This window comes from Furipterus horrens, unplaced genomic scaffold (genome assembly GCF_987537825.1).
Source record: "Furipterus horrens unplaced genomic scaffold, mFurHor1.1.pri manual_scaffold_16, whole genome shotgun sequence".
Classification (NCBI taxonomy): domain Eukaryota; kingdom Metazoa; phylum Chordata; class Mammalia; order Chiroptera; family Furipteridae; genus Furipterus; species Furipterus horrens.
The window spans coordinates 11,620,011-11,642,740 of record NW_028327186.1 but is presented as its reverse complement, the minus strand read 5'-3'; the positions used below and the strand labels follow the sequence as shown (position 1 = coordinate 11,642,740).

Here is a 22,730-nt window from a genome sequence, read left to right as displayed (position 1 = left end):
CAGGCATTCCTTGGGCAGATTCAGAAACATCTCGTCCAAAAAGGTCGCCAGGATTGGAAACGAGTGACCTGCCAGAGTTAAGTCCCTTTCGCAAAACGACCGGCCTGTAATGTAAGCCCCAGAGATAAGGATGCACAACCGCTAACGGGCCTTGGAGCCCTGGAGATCCAGGTTCGAATCCTGCCTGTGCCCCTGGTGGGGGTGGGGGTGGGGTCACGGCCTTGTCAAGGGCAGACCCAGGGCGGGCGAGAGCCCGGCAAGGTCGCAGCCGAGTCCACAGCCTTGGCCTCTCCCGCCGTTTAACGACTCCCTGGCCCGCGGGCAGCCGGGCGGGGACCGTGGGGCCGGGGGCACCCCACGCGCCGCTCGGACGCGGGGCGGGGTGGCCGGGCGGTGATTGGCTGGGCCGTGGGGGCAGCTCGGGGCCGAGAACAAAAGAGCGCGGCGGCGGGCGGCCCCGGAGTCGGCGCTCCCGCCCGCCCGGCGCGGGCTCGGTGCTGGGAGGACGCGCCCACCGCCCGCCCGCTCTCCGCTCTCCGCTCTCCGCGCCGCGGCCGGCGCGCTCCGTTTCTGCGCGGAAGCCGGCCGTGCGCCTCGGAACCCAGGGGCCGGCGCGGGCGGGGGCGGGGGCGGGGCGTGCGGGAGCGACCCTCGGACCGCGGCCGCCGCTGCCGCCCAGGAGGGGCTCGGGGGAGGCGCGAGGCCCGGCCCGCCGCGCCCGGAGCCGGGAGGGAGGCCGGCGGCCGCATGAGGCAGGCGGCGCGGCGTCCGTGAGCGCGCGGCGGGCCGAGCCGAGGCCGGGCAGTGATCCGCGGGCCCGCTGCGCCCCCGCGCCCACCCCGCCGCCGTGCGCCGCGTCCCCTCGGCCCCTCGTCGGAGAGGCCCGCGCGCTGGGGGGCGGCCTGCGGCGTCTTCGCGGCGACCAAGGACGAGCAGGAAGGGGAGCGGCCGGGATGGCGCGTCCGCGGCCCCGCGAGTACAAGGCGGGCGACCTGGTGTTCGCCAAGATGAAGGGCTACCCGCACTGGCCGGCCCGGGTGAGTACGCGGCCGCGCGCGGGCCCGCCGCCCACCATCTTCCCTCCATGATGGCGCGCCCGCCCCCGTCCCCTCGCCTCCCGGGCCCGCAGGCCGCCGCCCCGGGAGCCGGGAGCCGGGAGCCGGGCGCTGACGGCAGCCGCGGCCTGAGGCGGCGGCCGGGCCGGGCCGGGTCGTCGGAGCGCGCGCTGCAAATGGCCGTCCGCGAGGCCGGGCCGGGCGCTGTCACTGCGAGGCCGGCGGGAGCCCGCTGGCACCGGCTCAGCCATCGCTCGGAGCATCCTCCGCCATCCCGACTTGTTGAGTCGTCCCCGGGCGCGGCTCCGGGGCCCCCGCCCGCCCATCCCTGTCCCGGGGGCGTGCGCCCCTGTCCGCCCCGTTCTCGTCAACCGCCGCCCGGGCGGGCGCCACCGGGACGCCCCTCGTGCCTCGTCACCTCCATGTTTGTTGTTTTCGGGCGTCCCCGGACCCGCCCGCCCCTCGGCCTCGGGGCGCCTGCCTGTGGCCCGGGCAGGGCTTTCGCGTCCGAGGCCCGTGGGGCGCGGAGGGGCGGCCACGCTCCCGTGTGTGCTTTGTGGTTTAAACTGGACCCCTTCCAATGTTGCCATAGTTGGCAGGTCGCTGCTGGAAATAAGAGTGAGAAGGGGGGTCCCAGGCGTGTGGGAGGCCGCGCTGGTGTTCTTGGGGAGCGGGCCCGGGCGTGGGGAACATTGGCACGAACGTGAGTGTGAGCTCCGACACGCTGCCTCGTATGTAGTCCGGGGACGGGAGCAAAACCGGGAAAATAAAAAATAAATACCCCCATTCAAAAGAGGAAGTGACATCATGGGTGACCAGACTGCAGTTTCGTGAAGTTGAAGTCACGGATGATGGACAAAACCACCTCTGTCTGCGTGTTTGATTTTTGTTTTGTTTTGGGGTTTACTTTGTTTTGGGGGGTTTTGTTTTTGTTTTGGGGTTTTTGTTCTTTGTTTTTTGGCGCTTAGTTTGGTATGATTGTAAAATGGCAAGGACCCTGGGGCAGGAGTTGGAAGACCTGGTATCTGATCTGGGCTCATCGTTTCAACTGTGAATGCTCGTTTCTGCACGTAGGGGACCATCGTCGCCAGGAATTCCTTTCCCCGCTACAGCCTCCGATGGCAAGTGCGGGAAAGTCTTCGTTCACGTCCCACGAGGCTGTGCCAGTAACTTTTCTCCGCACCTGAACTGTGGGTTGTCTTGAAAGAAGGCACAATTTTTGTGGGGGAGTCACTCGTTTTCATACTATGGAGCCATACTGCTTAAAGGGCAGGATTTGCGATTTTAAGAGTCTTTTAGGGAATCCCTGAATATATTTGTCAGGTAAGAAACAGACAGCTAGCCCTGGCCGGTGTGGCTCAGTGCGTCGAGCGCTGGCCTGTGAACTGAAAAGTCGCCGGTTCGATTCCCGGTCAGGGCAGGTGCCTGTGTTGTGGGCCAGGTCCCTGGCTGGGGGCATGAGAGAAGCAGCTGATCAATATTTCTCCCTCTGTTTCTTCCTCCCTTCCCCTCTCAGTTTGCTGCAGAGCTCATAGACTTAGGAGTGTACCTCAAAGCAGAAGCAGTGGTGCTGGAATGTTCCTACCTTTTTTCCTTTGGAGCTTCTAACTTCTCTCCTGTATCACTACACTTGTTAAAATTTTCAACTCTTATTGTATTTTTTTTCATTACCATTTATCCCTCTTACACCTTCTACCACCTCCACCCATAAAATGTTCAACTCTTGAGTAGGTTTATTTTTTCTAGCATTTTATCATGAAAAATTTCATACGTATAGCAAAGTTAACTGGATAGTGAACACTCATGCATCCACCACTGAGATTCTATAACGAACGTTGTATTCTACTTGCTCTGTCCCATTTGTTCTTCTGTCCATGTAGCAGTTTGTCTTATTTTAATGCATTTCAAAGTAATTTGCAGACATCACTGCAATTTACTCCTAGACACTTCAGGATACATATCCTTAACTAGAGGTCAATATTTTTTATAGATCCTTTTATTTTATTTTTTTCCTGTTGAGGTAAGATTTACATAGACTGAAACACACCTTAAATGTACCGTTCACTGAACTTGACAAATGCATACACTGGTACAATAAACCCCTACCAAGGTACAGAGCAGTACCAGTGCCCATGGAAATTCTCTCGTGCCTTTTCCCTGTGGATTCCTGTGCACCTCTCTGTTCACATATTCTTGTTCTGATATTAAGTAGCAGCTAGCTATTTTGAATAGAATATACTTTATTGTATATGACTTTAAAAATTCAAAGTCTGTTTATGCATAGGGATTGCCTAGCTAAATACTTAGGCTAAAACGAGAATCTGATCCCTCTTGATTGTATATCCTGTTGGTAACAAAATATTTGAGCGTGCATCCCAAATATGTGTAAATTTACTTTAAACTTATATGTATTTGTACAAGTACATTATGAAATTCTAAAAGGGGTGATATGATACAAATGATATTTGACGTTTTAAAATTCTTATTGGCAAAATATCATTACTATAATAAATTAAGTCCATATTTCTTAAAGTGTTGGAAGTTTTGGAGTATATTTTGCCTGCTTCTTGTGAGATCTGACTACATGGTCATAGTTTTTCTGTTCTAAAGAGATTTTCTACAATAGAATTGTCAGCTTGGCCATTTCCTTGTTCACTTGTGCTTACATTGTTAGTATTGTATCTGTAGGGCTCCTTCTAGCCACCTGTTCGTTTGGTGAGGATTCAGTAGTAGATATTCCGTAATTCTGCTCAACAGCCGCGCACAAATGGCAGTAAGTCACAGTATGCCCCAAGTGAATAAATAGAACCGTCTGAATAAGGGCAGTAGTGTCAATGTATGTAGTAAATATAGTAAAATTTACTTTTTAAGTAAAAGAAGAAGAAACTAAAATAGAAGTTACACTATTTTCTTCTCACAATCCCCAAACTATCTTGTGTATGCCTGGGGTGTGGGCATTCTGCTTATATTACCCCTGCTTTAAAAGATGGGAAAACAAAAAGTTTCAAGACTCTGTTTCAACTGAAGAGCTCTTCTAACTTTTAAGACTTTATACGAGCACTCTCAGATGATACAATCCCTTCAGGAAACCGGCCTGATCTACTCCAGTTAAACCCCTGTCTGCCGTGGGGTTAGCAGTCTGTTGTAGGCGTATCCCCACAGGAGACATGAGTGTTGATGTCCACCCAAAGGCTTGTACAGGAAGGCTAACACCCAGCAGCTTTATCCCCCATCGATGACTCAGATGTCTGTCAGCAGGGGAACGGATGCACAAATTGGAAGTGTGTTCATGCAGTGGCGTGTTACTCAGTCATAAAGATGATCAACAATATAAGGTTGAACGCAAAAGCCAGACACAAAACAGTGCGCTCTATGTGATTCCGTGCCTTTCAAAAACAGGAAGTTCATCAGTGGTGATCAGGCGGTGGTAGGCGGGGTAGGGTGGAGTACTGCCTGGAGGAGGTGCTGGAGATCTGGGTGATTACATGGTGTGTAAATATATGAAAATGTATCAAGCTGCATGCACACTTAAGACTTGTGCACTGTACTGTATGTAAGTTAATACCTCAATTTAAAAATCACACGCTACATATGGGGGGGGGGGAAGAAGAATCTAATACTCCAAGCTTCTTCAGGCATTGAAGTGCGCCATTCTGATTTCAGAGAGGATTTTTTTTTTTCTTTAAGGCTTCAGTCCTGCAGTTTGCTGCTCATCATATTTTTTTCATGTGTTTATCTTAGAGATAGAGGAAGGGGGAGCAGAGAGAGAGAGAGAGAGAAACATCAGTTGATTGCCTCCCATAGGCCCTGGAACTGGGAATCGAACCTGCAACCTAGGTATGTGCCCTGGTCAGAAATCGAACATTCAGCCATTTGGTGTAGGAGGTTGATGCTCCGATCAGCTCAGCCACCCGGCCACAGCTCATCATATTTTTGATCCAGCTTCAACCTCTCACTTGATAAAACAAGAACAGAGCATTTAACTTATCGTTCTGTGACAACTCGTGCTGAATTTTTATTGAGCACCTACTGTATGTAAGGCACTGTGCTAGGTATAGCTTTTCCTTTTCTACCAACATAGCATTTCAGCAAGTTTAAAAAACATGATTAAAATTAAAGTGTTGTCATATCCTTTATTACCCTTTACTGATATAAATACTAGTTGGGAATCCCCGATTTGTGATCCATAGCACTTTGATGTTTTGTTTTGTTTTGTTTTGCCTTTGGTAATAAACTACTCGACTGTGAGACTTTATTTCTGGGAATCAGGCTACATATTTTCAGGGAATTGCTTGGGACTTAAATTCTTTATAATCTTAACATGAAGTAAGATGTTTATAATCTTCATTACTTTGGCCTGAGTCCAGGGAAGTCCACCAGCCATTCATTCCTCAGGTAGAGTGACAGGCTCACTCAGCCTTTTCCCCCCGGGACTGCGAGTGTATTCATGTTGCCAAGGAGTTGGCAAAGTGTCTCGTTTTCTTCTGCTTAATCCTGGAGCAAACAGGCAGCTTAAACTCTCCGTGCCAAGGTGTACTTTCCCCATTGCTCCCACGTCAACCGGACGAATCTGTATTCCTGGCACGTCCCCTTGGGAATGCGCTCGTGAGTACTGTTTCCCTATTTTGGAAAATATTAATTCTCTCAAGCCAGGTTTCCCCTATATGAGATTGTGTTAGAGTCTTTTGTAAAAATGACTGGTGGTTTAAAATTATATATGACTTTATTGAAAATGTCTTATAAGCATTAGAAAAACATTATAAACTAGTAACTCTAGTTAAATATAATAGGGGGAGAACCCAAAAATTACTGTTTGTTGGAGAAACTCATCTGTTGTGGAAGAGTCTCCAGACGTTAGATCAGAATCTAGCCCACCTGACAGAGTGATGAGTCCACCGCAAAAAGGCTTTTTAATCATCATCTCAAGCAGTGGTTTGTGGACGCCTGTTACCTGTCAGTGACAGGAGAGGTACAAAAATCAAGAAGAAGAGTTTCGACATTTTTTTTAGCAATTTGGTAGAGTAACTTTATGTTTGTGAGTCTAATACTTTAAAAAATGAGGCTTGTATATTGTATGTCTTTTAATTTTAGTTTTCCAATAATTCATCTTTAATCTATTTCATAAAAATGGCAGTCTATAACAAATTAGAAATTAAAAAATAAAAAGGGTCCTTTGCCACAGAAAAGTGCTGACTATAAAGGACCTTTAAAGGTCAGTAGTGGTCCTTGTACCTAAAACAATTTGCTCTGCTGTAAAGATAAACTATCTCTATTTAAGAGAGAATGGAGTGACCCTCATGTTATAAATATTAATTTTCACCTGTGTAAAAAAATTTTATTACACAAATAAAATTTTTGAAAGATTAATATCCCTGAGCCTAGTTCTTGGCATCATGACTATGTACATATACGTGTAGGTACATAATTTTTGTAGTATATACAGTTTCACGTCATCCCCCCAATTAAACCTTTTATCTTAAATGTCTTTCACTGTCAGTGAATATATTTCTATAACATTATTTGTAATAGCCATCTGGTAATTTATGATATGGACCTATTATAAACAGTAACCACTTCCTGTTATAGGACATTTAGATTATTTCCAATTTTTTTTACTATAAAATAGTACTCTGAAAAATATTTCTTTTCACTAAATCAGCTATTTTCAACTGATGTGCCGCAAGAATTTTTAAAACATACAGTACCTGACTGTTTAGTCAGGGGCACTAATCTCTTTTCCCTTAGACATCAAATTAAAAAATGACAATAACCAACACAACAATAGATGTGAATGAATCAAAACTAAACCTGTTTATTTTGGTGTGCTGCAGAATGTTAGTAATTATTAGTTTATGTGCCATGAGATGACAAAGGTTGAAAATCACTGAGCTAAAGCATTAATTAATTATTTCCTTAGGACAGATCTCCGGAAATTATATTTTGAGTCAGGAGGCATGCTTTTTACTTATTGATTTTTTTTTTTTTTTTTAGAGAGAGAGAGAGAAACATCAATTTTGTTGTTCCATTTATCTATGCATTCATTGGTTGCTTCTTGCATGTGCCCTGACCGGGGATTGAACCCACAACCTTGGCGTATCAGGACAACACTCTAACCAACTGAGCTTCCCAGCCAAGGGACGTTTTGACTCTTAACCCACTAGCAGAATAAGAAAATGTCTGTTTTCTTACACATTCATTAAAAATAGGTGATTCAAATTTTTAAAAATCTTTGTCATTTTAATAAATACGTAATTGAATTAAATGTTTTACTTACAAGTTAGGCTGAATGTGAACGTATGTATATATCATATAGGATAGGTATAAAATCACATTGCTGTATGTCTCGATGACAGGTTTGAACTTCTATAGCGGTGCTGTAAGGTATAGCTAGCTGTCCCCATAAGAGAGCTGGGATTTAGCTTAAGAAATTCATGTACGGTCCCACTTAGTAGGTGTCTTAATCCCCGACTATTCAGAACGCCACAGGAACATAAGAAATGTGGTATTGGGTTAAGTGAAAGGGCTGAACAAACAATTGGCGTTGGTGTGGACCCTCGTTCCGCTTCTCTTTCTGTTACATCCTCCATGAATTAGGCCTGTTGATCATTCTTTCTTTTTTCCCCTAAGATGCACATGAGAGAAGGGTCTGCTGACTGAGTGCCTCATATTTGCCTCCCAGGGGCACCAGACTCCTTATCACAAAATGCTAAGACGCTTGTAAAGTCTCCGTGAACGCGTTTGTGGTTTGGCTGGCGTGTCTTTCCGCGGCTTCCTTGTGGCTTTATGGTGGTGAGTTGGCTTTGCACTCTGGCAGTCGTGGGGCTCCCCGTTGTCACCCCCTCCCTCAGACTCCTGAGTGTGACGCGTCGTTCCTAGAGGTTCCAGTAGCTGCAGGATTTGGGCACAGACCAGACTGGGCTCCGGCCTTGCAGAGGGTCTGTGAGTGAACTGCTCTGCCTCTTGCTCTCCGAGACCAAGTTCAGGGTGGCTTCTCTAAATCTGCCACAGAGTCTCTGAGATTACACTACCCGGAGGGCAGAGACCCAGTTTGCAAAGTGTAGGTGTCAGTGCTGACGGAAGGTGGCCTCCTTGGCGGCCGGGGAGCTCTTAATAACCTGTAGGGACTCCTCAGTGTCTATTGCGGAACACAGGGTGGGCAAAAGCAGTTTACAGCTGGGAGTATGTGAAAGAGTTTATATTAATTACTGTATTATTTTTCATACAAACAACATAAACCTACTTCTGTATCCCGCGCCCCCCCCCCCCCACGTATGTTTCAGATGAGAGCTGTTAGAAGTGACGGGTTCAGAGAAGTTAGATCTCTTTTCCTTTGTCACCGCAGTGCGCTTTTGTACTAATGACATCTGTGATTTTGGAGGAAATGAATATTCAGAGGAGCAATATTATAAATTTTTAGGTTTTTTTTTTTTTACAGTTAGCGTATGCTGAAGGGATTGAAAATTAATACCCTCTAGACTTCTGTTTGAATTTTGAAATGAAACCCCACTATTTTTTTTGTCTCCTTTACTGGACTGCTGCTCCATGAGGATTGGGTGAATAATTTTGAAAAAGTATTTCGACCTTGGAAATGAGTCATCGTCGCTGACGGATTCTGATACAGTCCGGTTCAGTGGCCTTCAGGGGTTTTTGTGGCTTAAATCCACAGTCAGAAATAAATATTTATTTCATGCACACACACCAGAAAATTCTTTTCACCAAATTCCATGTGACCCCTCTTAGATATTTAGATTGCAGTTTACATATAATTGGGCTGCAGCTCGCCCGTTAGCTTTGCTCCCTAAGTTGCTGCCTCGCAGTTCAGCAGGCGCGGGCGGTCGGAGGGGTTTGCTGCAGCGGATGGAGGGGACGGTGGCTCCCCAACTCTGAGCAGGTCACCTGGTCAAAACATTGATGCATTTTCCTTTTATCCCTACGCCCAAAATAATATCGACACTGGACTTTGTCTTGACGCTTACATCTCAGATGTTCTGTCATTTCACGGTTCACCAAGGACTGCAGAGTCGTCTGCAGGGAGGGCAAGAACGGTGGATTGCTGCTCAGCACGGCTCGCAGTTTAGAACTTCTGAGTTGCTTATTCCTGGAACCTTAAGTCTGACTTTCTGGACTGAGGTTCACTGCAGGTCACCGAAACCGCGGGAAGCAAAACCGCGGATAGGGAGGGACTGCAGTGTGTGCCCAGACGTGGAATTGCCGGACCGTGTAATTCTGTTTGTAATTTTCTGAGGAAACGCCATACTGTTTTGCGTAGGGACTGCACCGTTTTACATTCCCACCAGCGGTGCACAAGAGTTCCAGTTTCTCCACATCATTGTCCGCAGCTATTATGTTCCGGGTTTGTTTGTTTGTTTTATAGTCGCCATCCTAATGGGTGTGAGGTGGTACCTCGTGGTTCTGGTCTGCATTTCCCTAATGATTAGTGAAATAGAGCATCTTTTCTATGGTTATTGGCCATCTGTATATCTTCTTTGGAGAAATACCTGTTCAAGTCCTTTGCCCATTTTTAAATTGCATTGTTTTGTTATGGGTTGTAAGAGCTCTTGACATATTGTGGGTATTAACTCATTATCAGATCCATCATTTGCAAATGTTTTCTCCTGTTGCGTGGGTTGCCTTTTCACTCTGTCGATTGTGGTGCTCCTTATCGTTATCTAAATAAGCACAGAACAGGCCTCTGAAAAGACATCCCGGGTGGGACAGCCGGTTTTTAGGCAAGGCCGTGTGCAGCACACGTGGGGGAGGCAGAGATCCTGGGGTATCCCCTGCTCTCAAACACCTGGGGAGGCTCACGAGAGGAAGCTGCTGCAAGGCGCCCAGGGGAGGCGGAGGCCAGCCCGGCCCTGCTTTGTTGTCAAAAACAGGCTCAGCTTAAGCCTAAATATGGTTTGACTTTGTTTTATGCCTAGAATTACTCAAATGTTCATGTGATGAGTTTCACCCCCGGGACATAAACTGAAGGAAGCTGTCTCTGAGAAAAGTACCCAAAAGAGCATTTTCTGGGTGCTGTTTACCAGAATCCAAGCCTTGTCCTCTGCTGGTGGGACCGTTGCAGCCAGCTGGGGGTGGGTTGTCTTTTTCTTACTCCGTCGCCCGTGACAGTGACGCAGGAGAGTTCACAGGAGTTCCTGACTCTGAGTGACGGCCGCCGTCTGCTCCCTTAGCTGTGGCACAGGGCAGTGGTTCTCCCTACTGTCCACGTTCTAGTTTTAAATGTTTGTTTAGCCGCCCTGTCAGGAGCATGTGTTCATCAGAGCTTTTTAGTTTTGTCCTTTGCTTTTCTTCTTTATTTTCAGATGGTTGCTTTTGGCAGAAAGACAAAGCTGTCATCATATTTTTATCCTTAAAAAGCGATAAATACAATAGGATGCGCTTGGATTCGGCGACTTGCCGGTGTCTGTTCCCGGTCGTCGGGGCCGGTGCTCTGTCCTCGGTTTGAACCAACAGGGTGTTTCCTCCCGCCTGCCTTCCTGCTGCTTCTTCCTCGCCCACAGGCACTACGGACGAGCCAGGCCCGGGGAGAGGCAGGTGACGAGTTCAAGGAGGGAGACGATTCTTACCGCTTAGGGCCTCACAGTTACATTGCTGAGGTCAGGCTTTTCACGACCGTGGAAAGTCGTTGGAGAGTTTGGATTAGAATGGCGCGCTCTGGCTTGTGTTTAGGGTCTGAAGAATCGATCGTTGCAGGTGGGAGGACAGGGCCGTGCATGCCGAGGACCCCGCCAGGAGGCTTTTGGAGAAGTGGAGGCGTGAGGTGCTGGTGGAGTAGCCCAGGGGGTGTAGAAGGAACTGGTTAGCTGGTATCTGGGTGTGTAATTGAAAGGACTGAGCGATAGATACGTCTTTATGGGAGAGAAATGACAAGAACGTCCAGATTTCTGATAAGCGTGTGTGCAGTGGGAGTTACAGATGCCGGGTTAGTGCATCACAGAGGAGTGGTAAAACGAGAGGCCTGTGGAGAAATGCAAACATGGAATGAATAGGCAATTCCCTGAAGGGCAAAGCCTGATGGCCAATAAACCTACGAAAAGATGTTCAATCTCTCGTTAATCAGGGAAATGCAAGTCTGAAAGCGCAGTAACACCTGACGCTGTCAGAGATCGGAAAGGAGGCCGTTTCATTCCTTGGTGGAAATGTAAATTATTACAGCCTTTTTGAAAGCAGTCTGGCAATATCTATTCAAATGAAAAATACCTCTAATCTGTGATCCAACAATCTCACGCCTGGACATTTATCTTGTGGAAATGAACGCTCCACTGTATAAAAACCTAAATATGTTTACTATAGCCTTTTTTAAGGGCAAAAACACTAAAAATAGGTAAATATCCATCTCTCCGGGAAATAAATTATAGGCTATCCAGTCACTAGATTATTATGTGTCCATTAAAATTAAATGAGTTAGATCTATGCCAGTTGACTCTAAGGATTTTTCAAAGTGCAGAGAATTTGATAAAATATGATTTATTTTGTGTGTATATGTAACACATAGTAGCCCCCCACCTCCGAAACACCCCTGCCTGGGTGTAAAACATTCGCATCCGTGGGATTATGCGTATGAGCCTAGAGCGAAGTGCGCTGTTATTGGTAGCGGTTCCCTGGGGATGAGTCAGTCTGAAGGAGGCTATGGAGATAAGCCTCCCCATCACGCCCAAGCTCTTTCTGTTCCAAAAATCCTCTCCTACCCTCCAGCTCTTCTCTGGCCTCTCCGGCCCGCTGCTGCTACTGCTGTTCCGGTAGCGCTAACGTTACAAGGGTTCTCGGCCGCGTCCTCTCCTGGCCTGACCCGATGGGCACTCGCCTCCTCTCCTTTGCAGTGTCGCGTCCTCTCCCTCCGTGGCTCTGCGGCTGAAACTGCCCCTCGAGAAGTTCCACATTGGCGTCCCGTCCACCTGCTCTTTGCCTCCCTCCTGCTCCTTTGAAGGCACCTGCTCTGGGTGGTATTAAACTGAACAGTAAAACATGATGGAGAGAAGGTGGGGGAGAGATTAATGAAGACCAGGAGAGGGAGGCACTAAATGCCTTTTGTTTCAGATTAGAATAGATAAATATTGCCTTAATGTTACCCTGCAAATGCTATTTTAATTTGAGTAGCGTTCTTGAAATATTTGAAGTACTTGTAGAATTAAAAATGAGGTATTTGAGATATAATGCACAGAACAAAGGTAAACATGAACAGAAGAAAAGCAGGCATAAAAAGCCAGGCATGTTGCAAGCATGAGTGGTCTCCATCTGGCTCGATAACATCCAACAACACAATGTTTGTAACAGACCCACCTAACACAGGCGAAGGCCGACACTCCCTGAGTTGGAAATACTGTTTATCCCGCTTGAGTAAAACCAACAGACGGCAGTGACTTCTATCGGACAGGATAGAATTTAAGGGGAAGGGCAGAGACTGCGTGTCATTTTATGCTGACAACATAAAACCCAATGAAACTGGCATTAAAAATGAAGAGAGATGCCTAAATTGGCACAAGCCTTACAAATTGGTCTCACAGATACCTGAGTTTAGTTTAACGTGATTATCTTTCCTTAAATTTTTTGGGTGTGGGAGGCAAGTTTTGAAGGATTCCACTGAAGCAGTGAACTCTTCCCCATCATTAAGGTAGGAAATGAAGACAGCGTCATCAGGGGAGACTAGTTCCGTTTTAGATAAGCCGTGAGGTTCCAGGGTCTGAGGGAGCCCAAGGGCTTACCTCGCATAGCCACCCATTCTACAGATGTGAAGGTCAAGGCCACAGGGGATCAAGCGATGCCCTCTATCGCATTTCAAGTCAGAAGCAGCCCGCAGCTACGCGGTTCTGGGCTCATCCACGTGCTCTCTCAGGGCCCCGCGCGTGTGCTCTGGGGCGCAGGGTCCCTCTTGTTCAGAGGTGCACTTGTGACAGCAAGTGAGCCTCAGGCAGGTGCGTGGGTGAGCAGGCGAGGCCCGTGGGTTTCCTCCGGAGACCGATCCACACGCTTGCTGTCCCCGCGGCAGGTGTGGCTTCTTCTCCAGCGTCAGCCGCTTGTAGGACCTGCAGAGGGAAAGGTTTGTAGACATTTGTGATTTCATGCCTGGAAGCAAAGGAAAGGTGGGGCCGCAGACAGATTTGGGAGACATAAGCCATTTCTTGAAACATTCTAAGGAATATATATGTGTGTGTATGTACATAGAACTGTATGACATACTAAGGAACTTGGACTTCATCCTGCCGAGGCGCTCAGCCTCAGCTGTACATGGGAGTTGGTAGGTCTGGGGAAAGGCTGAAGTATTTTTAGTTTTTCAAAGCTCCACATGTTTTAAGATGCCCAGCTGGGAACGCTGACCTCAGGGAGGAGCTGTAGCTGGTTTGAAGCAGGAAGCGGTGTAATTAAATGTGCGCTTTCGAAGGCCATTCTTGCTGGTTGGGGAGAGCCTGGCAGAGGCAAGAGAATGGTATCTTTCAGAGGCCGCGTCATAGTCCATCGAGTTAAATTTGCTATCATTCTCCTATCTTGCAACGCTTACATTTCTAAGGGTGTGTGTAAGTTTGCTATTATCCTTCAAAAGTGCATCTTTGGGGGGGTTTGGCGATGGTGGTTGCTTTAGTTACTTCACCAGGTAGGTTTGCAGGGTCATTCTGTTGCGTGGAAGAAAGTGTGTAGCTGTGGCCCCTCGTGCCGTGTTACCGTGGTGGTCACGACCCAGGTACAGCGGCAGTCCCCACGCGTCGGGCCAGGTGGGGTGTTCAGAATCGTTTTGTGAGGCCCAAGACAAGCAAACTTACAGGAATTTTGTTTAGAGTAATTTTATTTTGTAATTAGCAGTAAATTCTCAAAACAATGTTTCTATTGTATTTATGGTATTTTCCATGATTTCACTGCATATTAACTAACTTGACTTTATTTCTAATAGATTGATGAACTCCCAGAGGGAGCAGTGAAGCCCCCAGCAAACAAGTACCCTATCTTCTTTTTTGGCACCCATGAAACGTAAGTCAACAAAACAATTTAAAGTTTCAAAAGCTCCCGTTTGACTCTGCTGGACTGCATTGTTATGGACGGTCTATTACATTTTACATGTTGCAGAAATCGTTATAATCAATTACATCAGATTACCAATCTTAATCATGTATGTTTTCTCAACGTAAAGATTTTCAATCATTTTGCTTTGGAATGCCATCTTTGTTTCTGCTTTCGTGTCGGGCGTCACCCAGAGTCCCCCTCAGGTCACTTAAGTCCTCGGGTGCGCCCCTTACCGCTCCCCGTAACTTCTGCATCGCTTCCACAGTCCTCTTCCAGAGAAATGTCCTTCCATCCGTACCTCACAGAGCGCGCTGGGCCTGTCCCCTCAGACATTCTCACGTTGTTGGATCCACAAGTAAATGTACTACAGTTTTTTGAAGGTTTTCTAATTGTATTGTTTAGACGACAGGCTAAACTGTTGAATAACGGAAACTGAAAAAACGGGTATTTCCAATGATACAGGAGTGCATTTCTTTCTTTTGAAACAAGCCAGAGAGGCAGATAGAACAAGGGGTAGAATGCTTTGTTCTAGGGACCCAGGTTCCTCTGTTATTTGTCCTGCCATTCTCTGGGGTGCTGTCCTTGTCTGCTTATTTCTTTACAAAAAAAAACTTACAATTAAAAAAAAACCCAATTGGCTAAGCAGCACCTGTGTGTTTTGCAGGTAGAGGAAAGGGGGAAAGAGAAGGGGTGAAGAGCAGAAAACTCGCTGTAAGGAACGGCAGGGGGGCAGGGACATGTCGGTGGATGTGGCCGCACCCCGCAGTGAGGGAAGCTGGAAAACGTAGGCTTCCGTGGGGGGGGGGGGGGGCCAGGGGATCGATTTACAGAGGACAGGGGAGGATGGACACCAGGGCACAGCCTGAGAATGTCTGCTAAAGGCCAGCCCAGAAACGGAACAGGCCGTGCGACGGTGGGGGACAGCCTGAGCTGCCGCAGGGCCTTGCGCGCCTTCAGAGGCCGGGTCACCCCTGTGTTCCCTTGGGTGTCAGTGGGGCCCGGCTGGCTCTGCCTAGCCCGCCGTCTCCCCCGTCCTCGTCTGGGAGGAGAGCTCGCCGGGATGGGGCCCGAGATGCCGTTCACAGGAGAGAAAGCTGTGTTCCTCTCAGGAAGTCAATTTGGTTTTGCTTTTTCTGGTGGACACGGGACTGTGCAGCTCGTACTCTCTTTCCTAGAGAGGCTGCTAGAAAGGAGCACAGGGGTGCCGGCTCGCGTTCCCAGCTCCCCGTTTCTGCCGTGACGCACGTGCGTGCAACATTGCGATACGTGCCTGACTCAGGATTCCTCTGTACTTTTAGTTTGTTTACCAAAATATGCTCTGGCACCTCAGTACATATTGATCTGAAAAACACCTTCCCTTTGAAGGTCAGAGTATCAATTCTGTGTCTCATGTGTCTCTGCAGTGCATTTCTGGGTCCCAAAGACCTTTTTCCGTATAAGGAATACAAAGACAAGTTTGGGAAGTCAAACAAACGGAAAGGATTCAACGAAGGACTGTGGGAAATAGAAAATAACCCAGGAGTGAAGTTCACCGGATACCAGGTAACGGTTCACGTCGCCGCCACTTGCCGGAGCGCGCTCCCGAGGCTTCACCCCTTTCTGGGGCCCGTGTGCCCGCTGTGCTTCTGGTTCCCTGCCCCCTGGCGGAAGCCACCGTGCTCTGCGGCTTTGGTGGTGTTTCCGACTAAAGGCAATTCTGTTGCCCGGGGGTCCGAGTGACGTGGCCACGGGAAAACAGGTTGACAGCCCTTCGCTTTGAAAATCTTAAGACCAAATTAAAATGGAAGGAGCCTCTTCCCGGTGTGCGTCCCGGGCGGGATTCCGGAGCTGTAAGCGGCCGCCGCTTTCTCCCCAGGCCATCCAGCAGCAGAGCTCCTCGGAGACCGAGGGCGAGGGCGGCAACACGGCCGACGCCAGCAGCGAGGAGGAGGGCGAGAGAGCGGACGGGGCCGGGAAGGGCAAGCGGAAGAACGAGAAGGCTGGCTCGAAGCGGAAAAAGGCCTACGCTTCCAAGGTGGCTGACACCCTGTGTCCGTCGTCGTTTCTGTCCCTGCATATCCGCGGGGAGCTGTGGGTCGTTCTTCCCCCGCTCACTGGGCCCGTGGGAACGTCCTCGCTCTGCAGCCTCTGCCTTAGAGACCGTGTATCCGGGGGGCCTCAGACAGGTGCCCTCAGGAGGGGGCAGCCGGCTAGTGCCGCCGCATCAGCTGGAGGAGGGCTGGTCTTTAGTCAGGGGCGTGAGGCAGGTGCATGTCCTGCAGCGACCTCGGGGTGAGAGTCTGGGAGAGCGAGGAACGGGGCAGGCTCAGCGCGATGCAGGCCCACCCCCCGCGCTGCCCACATAAGGCTCTGGCCTCCCTTCCCGGCCTTACAGAATGCGCTTCGGCTCCTTTGTGTTCCGTTCTCATTTCCCCGTCACGGGTTCTGGGTCCGACACTTGCCCTGGGCGTACAGTGGTGAGCAGATCCAGCCTGTCCCCCCCGTCCTGTCCCTTGGAATTCAGTGGACCGGCGAGGGGGCAGAGGAGGCCACCGGGTAGTGAACGTAAACTGCGAGGGGAATGGTGGGGGCAGGGGCGGCGGAGCCTGCTGAGGTGGGGCGGGCGGCCTCTGTGCAAAGGCGAGGATGGTGCCGGGGACAGAGGGGGGGCCGTGCCCGGAGCCGCAGAGCGGGGGCTCCTGAGTTCAAAGAAGGCTGCGGAGCCGTGTCGGAGGGAGGGGGACAGGCGGAAGCTAAGCTGCAGAGCTGTGGGTCCCGTCGGTGCGTCGGGACTTTGGATCGTATTCCAGAGTAACAGTCATTCGCTGGAGGTCTCAGGCAGAGGAGCGATGTAGTTCTGCATTTACAGACGGAACGTGTAGGTTCCTCATATAGGACAGAAATATAATTGGAAAAACCGTGAGATTGTGAAAATGTTCCCCTTTTAGAGACTGAAAGCAAGATAAATGGACCTTGGAAGACCAGAGATTGGTCCAGGCTTTGCTACAATTGGTCTGTCACACGATTGAATACTTGGATAAATTACTTCCATTTAGATTCTGATAGATGCTGGTGTTTCGTGGCGGGATGTGCTTAGGAAGTACGTTCCAATCAAGTGCCGAGGGTCTATCAGACTAGAGGCGCTTTGTTTTGTGGTCAGTGAAGTCTCCCAAACCTGCCTGCAGGTAAAATTGTATACATACAGACATCCTACTTCCCGGGCACCTAATGAAAACCATGGTGTTTGTTCTGGATGAGGGTGAAGTTTTCAAATAACGAACTTTTCCCCGTCAGACTGTATTTTCCAGTGCAGTTATTTGTTAAGCGGAATAACTTCTAGCGTTTTGGACTTCCCTTACAGACCCCACTGAGCCGGTGTGGTCTGATGGGCGTTACTGCCGAGCGCCTGTGCCCGGGGGAGCCTCCCAGGCTGCCAGGCAGCCCAGGCGTCTCGGGGTGCGCGTGTGTGGCTGGAAATGGCGTTGTTTCATTGCTCGCTGTGAAGACCAGAAGTAACGGCACTTCTGTGTTTGTTTATATCTCTTAAAGCTGAACGCTGTTTTGCTACCAAAAATCAGTGGTTCACAGACTTTTCAACTGCTTCCCAGTTAGACGGGGGAAAGGGCCCACACCTCCTCTACCTAATTCCACTTTTCTGTGAAGAAAACCAAGCTCAGTCAGTCATCAGAGTGAAAAGCCATAGCACAGAACAGATTTGAGGGAGCTTACGTATGTCTCTGTCTTTTAGCAGTGAGTGTGGATGACGCCTGTTTGCGCCATAAGAGAGACCGGGAAGTTATGGGGCAAAAATACTTTGCATGCAAGTCGTTCGCTGTATACAGTAGGGTCATCAGAGAGGCACGACAGACCGCTGGGAATTTAGTTAAAAAACAGAGATGACAAGAAGTAGACCCATGATCAGTTCAAGACCACACCGATAAGACGGAAGGAGGGCTGGGCAGCCGGGCGCCTCAGCGGAGCGCCGAGCGTGGGTCAGCTGAGCCGGGCGTTGCCTGGACGCTGGTCTGTGCGCCCCCGTCATGGCGCCTGGCCGCCCCCCGCAGGCTGCTCAGCCTCGGTCAGCACAGTCGGCCCGGGGGGCTGTTCACTGCCGCCTCCGGGAACTGCAGCTCCGGCCCTTACATTCCTGTATAAAGCAGTTGCTACATTTTAATGACCTCACCCTACTTCCTAGGGGAACAAAAGGTATTCCGCCCTGTATTGTCACACTTGACCTGAACCCTCACTCCAGACACTCCAGCTCTGGGTTTTTAAATCCCTGCTTTCCCTTCATGGGAAGAGTAAAAGTGACCTCATTTTAAACTGATGTTTTGGACAGGTCGGTAGTTTCCGTTACGTATAGTAGAAGCAATGTCATTATGTGTGTCTGTCGCATAAGCAGAAGATATTTTCTCCCTGGGAGTTGCATTTTGAAATATTGGTCGTCCGAGGAAGCCCCCCACTTGCTAAGTCATTTCTGGAAGACCAGACGCAAGTTGGCTGGGCCTGCCTCTGTAGCCTTCTGAGGTGGGGTGCGTCCCGCGGTAGCTATTCATTGCCTGCTCTGGGCACGTGAGTCTGTATCTTCTGCTTTTAACCTCTCGCTGCTGGACATAACTTAGGGAATAAAAGGTCATCTGGCCCACCTCTGCTTGCTCTCCAGCTGGTGACACTGAGGGAGCCCCAGGGAGGTGACATGACGGGTCCAAGGTCCCCTGCCCGGCCCCGGCACCCTGCGTGCTGGGGTCATATGTCCTGCATCGGGCCAGAGGACTGGGTGTAGGTCGGCTCCTACTGGGTGCCGTACTCCTGTGCGTTTGGGTTTTCTGCTTTTGACTATGATTTTTAACTTGTCCGAACATTTAGAAATCCTCTAAACAGTCCCGGAAATCTCCAGGAGACGAAGATGACAAGGACTGCAAAGAGGAGGAGAACAAAAGCGGCTCGGAGGGCGGGGACGCCGGCAATGACACACGAAACACAAGTTCCGACTCGCAGAAAACCAGCGAGGGGGTAAGAGCGCCGCTTGACCTGAAAAAAACTGATGACGATAAATAGCTTATTCGGGCTTGGGTATGTGGCACTTCGTCAAAAATAAATGAAATGAGCCCTGACTGGGGTGGCTCGTAAGCAGACTGAGAGGTCACTGGTTCAATTCTCAGGCAAGGCACATGGCCGGGTTGTGGCTCAGGCCCCCGGGTGGGCAAGTGTGAGAGGCAACCAATTGATAGTTTCTCTCTTGCAGCAAAGGTTCTCTCTCTCTTTCTCCCTCTTTTCCCCTCTTTTTAAAAAATAAATAAATAAAATCTTTAGAAAAATAAAAAAATTTTAAATAAATGAAATGAGCCCGTTACTCCAAGGAAAGCAACTGGCAGTATTTGTTGCTGGTGGGACAGTTTTAGCTTTTAGTGAAAACAGTCTGAAAAACCTAAGTATGTCGTGACCAACGGCTTCCCAAAAGATTTTTCTGACAAGATTGGTAGTGATATTAAAAATGTGGTTAAAATTATTTTACAATGAAACGGATATAAACTATCCATCAATTTGGATTCAGTTGTTTCTATGAATTTTCTACCAGTGTGGACATAGAATTTATTGCCTTTCATGTTAATTTTAATAAAAAGACATTGTTCAAGACGTCTCTTTGGTTGATTAACATTGTTTTATTGTTTAAATGGGTATCTTCCTCCTTCACGAGGGAGGAAAATCCTTCAAAGTCTATAAGTATAATCTTATATCTGGTACGTTTATTTGTTAATAGTTAGGAGTCACCAGGCACTGCATTTTGCAAAATTAATTTTAAGTGTGATTTGTTTGTTAGTTTGTTTTTGTTTTTGAGGTTGTCTTTCCCACTTTGGTGGGACCAGAGCCTGAGAAATGTGTCTCTGCCACCCGAGCGGGTGGCCGTTTCGCAGCCTCTCCGCTTTGCAGGGGCTGGAGGGGGTTGCATCCTGTCCTATGTGCAGCTCAGAGCGGGTGTCGGGCTGGGAGGGGGGCCGCGGCCCCGGCTGCCGGGCCTGCTGACGGGCACACGCCCCTGCTCAGTGCGGGGGCAGCGGGAGCCGCGGCTTCCGAGAGGATGAGTGGAGCCCAGTTCCCTCTGCCAGTCATCCCAGGAGAGCGTTGCTGGGCGCGTGAATGGATTTGGGTTAATGATGAAGAAAACAAAAATAGGATCCCTGTGGGGAGATGTAGCCTGACACAGTTTAAAGTGGGACCCACATAGAAACGTCATTCTCTCAGGAAACGGAAACATTTTATCTTTGTATCAGGCGGATGCCATTTCAATTCTGGAAGAAAGCTAGCCTGCCTTTCTTCTAATCCATCTGACTTTGTCACCTCTGGTGTTTCCATAAGCCATGTGTCACAATGATTGGGTTGTAAATATTATAGAGAATAATTTGCATACATTTCACATGCTTCTCTCTTTAATCCTCACCCGAGAATGTGCTTTTATTGATTTGAGAGAGAGAGAGAGAGAGAGACATCAATGGGAGAGAGAAACATCAACTGGTTGCCCCGAGTACGTGCCCCAACTGGGGATCGAACCTGCAGCCAAGGTATGTGCCCTGGCCGGGAATTGAGCCTGCAGCCTTTTTGATGTGTGGGACAATGCTCCAACCGACAGAGTCACCTGGTCAGGGCCACTTCTAAATTTTAAACAGCTCACCTTTCTTTCTGGCACCACAGTCCTCAGTTTCCCCATTGACTTGGTGTCCCGGAAACACCCTGCGCTGGACTTGTACAGAGTGCGCACCACTGCGCTCGGGTGCCTGGCCCGTCAGCAGGCAGTGGTCATGGGTTTTACTCTTTTTTCCTTTTTTTCGAATGGAACACTGAAGATACCCTCGTAGCTCCTTCGGCTGTTCGCACTGACGGGTACAAAGCAGAGCCTCGGGCTGTTCTTGCCGAGTGTGGGTCATGCTGCAATGCAGGCGAAGACCTCAGGGACCCAGGCGTGGTCAGCCTCTGTTTTATCATCCTCGATCCCTTAAAGGTTTGTTTTCCTCCTCCTTTTGCAGACCTAACTACCGTAATGAATGCTGCGTATTCAGAGAACCCGCAGAAGATTGTGCGTTTGGTTGTCCACTACTCCTGGATTTGATATGAACCCACACGTCCTTGTTGTCGTCGACAGAACCGCAGTTTGTATGCACATTATCCACAGTCCTCTCTGTTTGTGTTTAGAGAAAGGAAAGGGACATTTTAGCCTTTTTTAAGATTGTTGATTTCATTTCATGTTATTTGGTTGCATGAAGTTGCCCTTAACCACTAAGGATTACCAAGGTTTTTGCACAGACTTCAGCGTGTCTAGGATCCTTTTATCGAGGCAGTTATGTTCTCAATTCTCCTGCCTTGACTCCGCCAGCACCAGACACTCGGTTACATATAAATTCTCATTTAAAAGCAGTGATCACGCAACGTGATGTATATTTCTTCTCTGCGACAGAACCCAGGAACCAGTTCCTAGACAGATAATGTTGGCATATTGGAGATGGAATTAAAATTGTTCTTCATTTCTGAGGCCATGTGTAAAGTTTAACCATATTGTAAACTATCTATTCCATATTAGAAATAGCCAGTTGACCGTTTCCACTTCTCAAAACCCATGTTGTTATGCACACACACACTCAGTTTCTACACATGAGGTCAGTGAGTCCTTTTGTGTTACTCCAAACTAAAAGGTGACACTGTATTTTTTCCCACGGCCAATACAATTGGAGCAAATCCCTCAAGGTGGGTACTTCACCTGCCGACACGGGAGTTCAGCCGCAGCCCTGTGGGAAACCAGAGAGAGCGTGACTTTTCAGTAGAGACTTAAAGCAGCCTTGTTTTCTCTCAGACTTAGAATAGCTACTCTCCCTCCACAAGCCATCCTTCTGTGTACATCATTGTTGCTGTCGTGCTGATAGAGAGTTTTATTTATTTTTATGCCGGCTTACATCGCGGGGCGCGCTCGGTCGGTGTGGGCCCCTCGGTCCTGTCATGCTTGTCCTTGGAACGTATTTCGCGTACTCGAGGTTTGTAGTTGAAAAGTTTACTGTAAAAAAAAATCAAAAACAAAAAAAATGTATTGTTTTTACAGAATAAATTTATTGGAATGTGTACTGGGAGTAAGATTTGAGGTTGTAAACAGCTCAGTTAGTGTAATTTGGCTTCCTATATGTGATGTGAGGTATTAATGTAATTCATATATTAAAGCAAAATTTGTTAACAGCAAGTTAACAATAGAATCAAGCGCAGGTGAGGGTTTTCTTTTTGAACAACGGGTTTTAGGGGCTTTTTGTGAACACGTGGGGGAGGGGAGGGATGGCTCTGTGGTTGCTTGTACGTCTGAAATATCTCCCAGCTCACTGAACTCTAAAGTCAGACACGTGATGTTATCCGTGTATTGATCTGGGCCCCATTTTCTTTGAGTTTTCTTTCTGTGGTGAAGGGCTAATGAATGACATGATGGCGGTGGTGGCGGCGGCGGTCAAGGGCAGGGAAGCGCCCGTCCCTCGCCGTGGGCCCTGCAGAGGCAGCTGGATGCGTGGTTTCTTTCCTTTCGCAAATGCTGCTTTTTCCTTATTATACTGTACTCGCTCACAGTTCCAAATCCGGAAAGTTCACTGAGAGACAGTAGGAATGACAATCCAGTGTTTTCTTTGAGAGGCCGTTTAAAATTTTTAGTATTTTAATTTAAAAGGAGTG

At 48.7% G+C, this 22,730-nt stretch overlaps 1 protein-coding gene across 1 annotated transcript; it reads left to right on the top strand.

Moving 5' to 3' along the window:
• The first annotated feature begins 809 nt into the window (after nt 1-809).
• Nucleotides 810-21,445, top strand: HDGFL3 (HDGF like 3). The gene is made up of 6 exons (XM_090263673.1): nt 810-1,037; nt 13,948-14,024; nt 15,461-15,599; nt 15,913-16,071; nt 18,903-19,049; nt 21,059-21,445. Exons 1-6 carry the CDS (start codon nt 954-956, stop codon nt 21,062-21,064), a joined length of 612 nt encoding a protein of 203 aa, XP_090119799.1. The 5' UTR covers nt 810-953; the 3' UTR covers nt 21,065-21,445.
• Nucleotides 21,446-22,730: the final 1,285 nt, after the last annotated feature.

Coding starts and splice junctions, on each gene's coding strand:
- HDGFL3 (XM_090263673.1), top strand. CDS start 954: ATGGCGCGTCCGCGGCCCCGCGAGTACAAGGCGGGCGACCTGGTGTTC. Junction 14,025..15,460: donor TTTTTTGGCACCCATGAAAC/GTAAGTCAACAA, acceptor GTGTCTCTGCAG/TGCATTTCTGGGTCCCAAAG. Junction 16,072..18,902: donor AAAAGGCCTACGCTTCCAAG/GTGGCTGACACC, acceptor CCGAACATTTAG/AAATCCTCTAAACAGTCCCG.